Below are 6,392 nucleotides of genomic sequence, written 5' to 3' on the forward strand. Positions count from 1 at the left end.
TCCTGCTGACTGTTGACATTAGCATATGGTTTCATCCAGGCATTGATTTGTGTCTCTAATTCTTCTCCATACAGAATCAGAAAACTAAGGAAAATAACCAAGTTATTTTATCTACAAAGGATGAAAACAACTTTTCAGGTAAAAGAAAATAACCCCCCAGTTTTCTTTCCTACATTTAACCATTTCTGTGAGACTCACACCCAGCATCTCCTGCCCCTACCACCATTCTGTGAGTTTTCATCCATTGAATTTTGAATTTTCTCATACTACAGTTTATATTTTAATGGGCAGCATTTCTGTAGTTTCCAAGCAATGGCAATTTTCCAGATAACAGCACTGTTGCCCCTAACCTCAACATACGTCTTTGCATTTAAATGGCATCAGTACTCTAAACATACACAGATACATAAATACATGTTAAAATTCTTGGATGTCTTTGTTTCCCACTTGTCAGTACAGATTCACTTGCAGATTTTGTGTTTTGTTTGATTCTAGATAAGAACAAGGAGCATAGCTTTTTCATCACAGACTCTGATGCTTCCGGAGGAGATTTTTGGAGAGAAAGATCAGGTAGGCTGGGACAAATAGAAGGAATGAAGAGTCAGATGACAGAGAGAAGGGCTGAAATTCATAGTCAGAAGACTGAATATTTACAGTACAAGGGTAAAGATAAAAAACACAAATGGGAAAGCAGTGACATTAATAGCAATAAGATTATTAATTGCTGGGCATATTTCAGAAGAGAATTCAGAAATATATCAGGTTACACAGTGAAACGGGCTGGAAAAGCATAAAATGACAATAATTGAAATGTTCTCTTAGAAACCTTCCATTAAAAAGGATCACAGCTTATTGCTTTTAATATCTGTCAGAAAGACATTAAAGGTGTTTTATGACATCTATGCCAACATTTATATTATCTCCATGATAATGATCTCTACACAAAATGTATAATACATTTACAAAAATTACATTATACAAATTAAATGAAACCACCTTTTACTGATTGCTAAATGTCTCCAAGGGGTTTGGGAAAGACGTGATTAGAAGTTTTGATACTAAGTTGTCTATTGCAGTGTCTTAAGGAGAGGGTTTTGTTTCTTGGGAAAAAGGAATCTAATTTTCCATTTATGTAATGCAAACTGCCTTGGCTTTGACTATTCACGGTTAATTGACTGTCAAACGAGGTTGTTATCCTGCGGCAATGTCTGCAAATTTGCCTGTCAAATGAGACAGAGAGCAAGCTAGGAAGTGAGAGAGAGGGAGAAGGAGTGGTGTGGGGAGCAGAAATAAAGAAAATAGGATCTTAAAGGAATCTTATATAACAGCAAAGTACAATGAAAAAGGTTTCCAAACCTTTGTTTTTATTTTTCTGTAAAGGAAACTTTTCAGTACTTTAAATGGCAAAAGGCAAACACCTATTTTAATGAAAAAATAGCTTTATATATCATGGGAAGAAAGCTTTATATATTGTGAGTTGTTTCCAAATTATTTCATGAGTATTTTCTATAAATATTGATCAACAGCCAGTTTGGGCTGACTATGCTAAGGAGTCACTAAGAATAATTTGGTGGTGTATCCTTGGCCGTATCAAGTCTCCATAAAATTGTACATTCTGGCTTTACCTGTTTGTTAGCACATTTTAAGTGTTTTTATTATTATCACTTTCACATTAAAGCATAACCCTTTGAAAATTCAAAAAAATCACCTTTCACAAATTTGCTCTGTGTCTAATATGATAAAGTTGTTAAATGTGGATTTTTCTGTTACAATCTGAAGTGTCCAGAATAAAGTCACAAAGGCAATGATATTTGCCTCTTCCCTAGTGCGATATTTCACAAAATTGAGGCTCGAAATAGAAAGGATTGGTACCAACACATTTCTAATGGGTTTGCACACACACACACACACACACACACAAAAGGTTTATAATTCTATTTGATTGATTCTGTAATATCTAACCATTTCCCAGACATTTCTGGATAGTCGATTGCTTTTCTTTGTTTGATATGTGTAGAAATTAACAGCCACTGGAAACAACACATTTATGAATCTAAAGAAGACACTTTTGGAAACATTTCTCAGCCCCATATCAAATGATATTTAGCAGCTCTGTAGAGCTAAAAACAGATTTAAAAGTAGCCCACTTTCTCCCATGCCTAGAAACCACAGATGGGAGTCTATACGTACTCTAGTGAATGCAAATTAATCGGGCTGTTTCAACAGCCAAAGTGGATGGAGACCTTTGCTGGGGGTGTGTTGTACAAACGATGAGCACTTAGAGAATTCCCATTCCTCTCTAACCAAAATAGACACAGATCGGAAAGAGAGTTTAAAACCAGTGTCACATCCTAGTGGCATTGTCAATAGCTTAATTTGGGAGGAATTTTTATTTGTTTTTATTTTATTTTATGTACAACCCTATTCTGTGAGCAGCCCCATGAAGCTCGAAGTCCAATAAAATAAGAAAACTTGCATGTAGCAATGACTTGTATTTTTTAAATAGTGTAAGCCATTCAGAGCAGGACAGGGACCCCACTTTTCATTTACTCATCTCAAGACAGGTTTTAATTTACTGTTGCTTGTTAAAATTAGTACTTTGTAATTTATATGCATTAATTTTTAGGTGTTTTTGACTGCCTAAATTTGGAAGTTTTTATTTTTCTGTTGGCTATTGGTGATATTGAAGTTCAAATTATACTATACATCTATTTAATATAAAATAACACATTTAGAGAATAATTCACACCAGACTTCATTTCGCTAAAGCATAACTCATTAGAAGTCTCCTTGGGCTAAACTCTTACTCTCTTTGGGTGCAAATTTTAAAGAAAATAAAAACAAAGTTTTATAAATATTCTATAAAAGATGTAAAATGTATGTAGTTTTTTAAGGGGTATCAATGATTTGTACAAAATTAGGGGACAATTTGATGTTTAAATTGTTAAATTTAAAATAGTTTCCATAGATTTAATGAGAAAATCCAAACTTCACAATCTGAAATCATCTTTTTAGGAACTTTAATTTCCTACCTTGCACTTAACAGCTAGTATTCATAATTATCATAAAAAATTTAAGTTAACATTTTGACAACTGTGTATACCCATTAGAAATCTAAATGTATTAGAACATACTGATTTCTTTACTGAATTATATTCTCTTCATTACGTGTACATGAATAGTCTCTATAGATTTGTTAAAAACTGAATTTCTCTTCTTCATCTTCCTCCGATTTGGAGGGCTGGGCTGTTTCCATTTGAAAACAAGTTCCTTCTGGCCTTGGAAGGGCTTTGGTTCCCCCATACTTAGTAAGTTCAATAAACCCTAAAAAAGTCATTAGAACCCCAAGCATGATAGCCAGAGTGGGTCAAAAACTACAGAATCCACTGTTGCCTGATGTTCAGATGGAAGTACAAATGTCAAAAGGATGTAAATAAAAGTATAATCAGGATTGGTGTTCACATAAAAATTCCACCGTGTCTGGAGCTCAGGGCAGTACAGTCAATAGTTATGTTGGTAATAACACCTGGTCATGCTATTGATGTTTTACTAGTCCCTCCCTCACAATAATTAATTTGATACAGATTCCCAGAGAAACTTGCTCCACATTGATATTCTGTATTACAATTTCATTCTCACATTATTCAGAGAAGTATGTAGGTAGTAGGTTATATCAGATTATTATTATCCTGTATTGAATGTGAGACAGGTGGGACGTGGAAAGGATGAAAATATATTATTGACATGAACAAATGTTTGGGTGAAGAGTATATTTTGTTAAATTTATCTTGGAATCTTGGGTCACAAGAATTTCACCCTCATGGTTCCTTTGCTGAGCCTGCTGCAGAGAAGATATTTTAAACACCAGAAACTGATAAGGAGTTTGGGTTGTTGTAGGACTTGCCGTACCTTCAACTGTCCTTGCTTGTAGGAAAGATCAGCTCATGGTCTTCACCCTGGAATGCACATTTGAGAAAATCCCCAAATGGTCACCCAATTGGCCTATGTTTTGGTATTAATGTATTTACTTGTGATCAGACACCAAGAATCCATTCATTTAGCAAGGTGTCAAAAATCCAGGTGAGCCAAAGAGGTGATGAAGCCTTGTGATGACCTGCTTTGTAGTGGTAGCAGTAGAATGCTTTATCTGGAGCACCTTGCGGGTGAATGGAGCTGCTTCTCCCCATGTAACAACTGTTACCTCCCACATGTACATGATAGCATTCATTTGTTTATTTACTCAATTACTCCCCAAATATTTCAGAATACCTGCTGTATGCTAGGTATTTTGCTAGGCTCTGGAGATTCAGAGATAGAATCAACGCCAGTCCCTGCTCTCAAGTTGCTTCCAGTCAGGAGGGGACAGATAAGGTGTAAGGCAGTATGAATACTATAATAGCAGTCTACACAATAAACATCCATAAAGGTTTATATAACCATATGTCCCTTTAGCCAACGTTTAATTCAATCATCATTATTGGAAAATATCAGTGTTTTATTTCTGTGCATATACAGTATAACAGAGAAGAATGAAATGTCTTTTCAAACTACCTAATAAGTCAGTATGCAATTTTTGATTTTTACATGAATTTTTCACTCCCATAACAATCATAAATGTAGTTTATCAGGAAATTTCTGACCTTTCTCTAAACAAGTAAAGATACAGACTTATCTTTAAATGATAGGTACTTGCTTTAATTTATCCCTAATACAAATTCAGTTTGGCAACAATATTTAGTTCCAGTTCATTTTTTTAGTTCATCATTTTAATTAAGTTTGGCCTTTGTTCAACCTTTCAGCCCTATTGGTAACTTACTTTTCAGCGATTTCAAAAAGATTACATTTTTTAATGATTTTTTCAAAAACCTCCCTGTTAATGGTCATTAACCTTACTCATAGCAGATATTATACTTCTTTATAATTAGAGGTACCAAACATAAAGTTTTAAGCAGCCAAAATCTCCCAGAAGCCAGAACTTTTATCTGTAGGTCTCTTTAAAATAAGACCCATTGCTTTAAAGCCAAGTAATATAGATTAGGGAGATGGCAGTTTGGTCAAAATATTACCTACTCAAAAATATAAATGACAGCATTTTGCTTGCAATCCCAGAGTAAGACTTTGCATATCCGTTTTGAATAACTTTAGTGAAGTTAAGTGATTTGAAATTGAATGCAGTGGGGGTAAGCTGGTGAGACAGCTGAAAGCTATTTCAGGTCAAGGAAATCACGTAAAGTGGAGTCACCCTCAATTCCAATCCCTTTCGTTGTAGAAACGCCAGAACCATTGGACTCTGAGAGTGGCTGCATCTTGTTATATGTATAGAAGTTTTAAAATCAATTTGATTTTCACTGGTATAATTCTCTAGTGTACTTAATATGCTATGGATGGATTTCTGAGAACAGTAAGAAGCAGTTACACTTCTCATGAATATATAGCAGATGAGGCGCTCTGATTTATTATTCCATTCTATTTTAGAACATGCTTATGATTTTTTAAAAAAAAAGTAAAAGAAGAAGAAAAATTCTAAGAAGCACAGACTAGTAGATCTGAGTTTTAATTCTCTCACTTACTAGATGACTTTGGGTAAGCCCTTTAATTACTTTGGCCTCAGTTTATCCACCTCTAAGTTACTACTGACATTTTTATGAACAACGAATTTTGAGGTATTTAAATATGTGTATTCAAAATTAGCTAATCCCCATATATCAAATATAAATTTCTTTTTATTTATGGAAACATTTTCCTTCTTGTGGTTTTTAATAATTTATATGAAAATCAAGGAGATAGAGAAGGACAATAAAAAACTCTTCAGAAAAAAATAAAAAAGAGCATTAATTGACAACACAAGTTCTAAAACTTAAGAGAATTCTAAATGAACTCACAATTCACTAATCAACGAAATTTGATACACTGATTCAAGAAGCAATGTGTATGTAACTCACGATAAAGTTTGATCATGAACTGTAAATTTTGTTGTAATTCTTAGTTAACTATAAACCCACAAATATTAATCTTGCCCTTGTTCCCTTTTTTGGCTAATGGAGTTAATATTTAGTTCATTTTGTAGCATACCCTCTCCAGTGATACTGATTTTCTTTTCTGTTCTATGACCTCACTACCGTGCCAGATGTCACAGGGGAAGAGTTTAATGTAGAATTTAACACCAAGAAATTAACAGAAGTCCATGTCCCACTGATAGAGGAGGAAATTACTTAACTTTGCTTTCCGTGTAATTGATTTTTTAATGCCTTAATGCAAAATGTTCTTAAAAACCTCTCTAAACCATACGTTGTGCTAAATTTTGGTTCTTGTTCATTGTACTAGTTATACAAACTGTAGATTAACTTTGACCCCATCCAAATTGTACCTCTAAGGTAGATTGTTAGGGAAAG

General features: G+C 34.0%; 1 protein-coding gene across 1 annotated transcript in view; it reads left to right on the plus strand.

Moving 5' to 3' along the window:
• Nucleotides 1-6,392, plus strand: part of SKOR2 (SKI family transcriptional corepressor 2) — a 34,011-nt gene that overhangs the window by 3,609 nt on the left and 24,010 nt on the right. The window contains 2 exon segments of the mRNA XM_007465606.1: nucleotides 75-138; nucleotides 496-570. Coding sequence (XP_007465668.1) covers nucleotides 75-138; nucleotides 496-570 — 139 coding nt within the window.

Source organism: Lipotes vexillifer, unplaced genomic scaffold (genome assembly GCF_000442215.2).
Source record: "Lipotes vexillifer unplaced genomic scaffold, Lipotes_vexillifer_v1.1 scaffold36, whole genome shotgun sequence".
In the NCBI taxonomy this organism is placed as follows: Eukaryota; Metazoa; Chordata; class Mammalia; order Artiodactyla; family Lipotidae; genus Lipotes; species Lipotes vexillifer.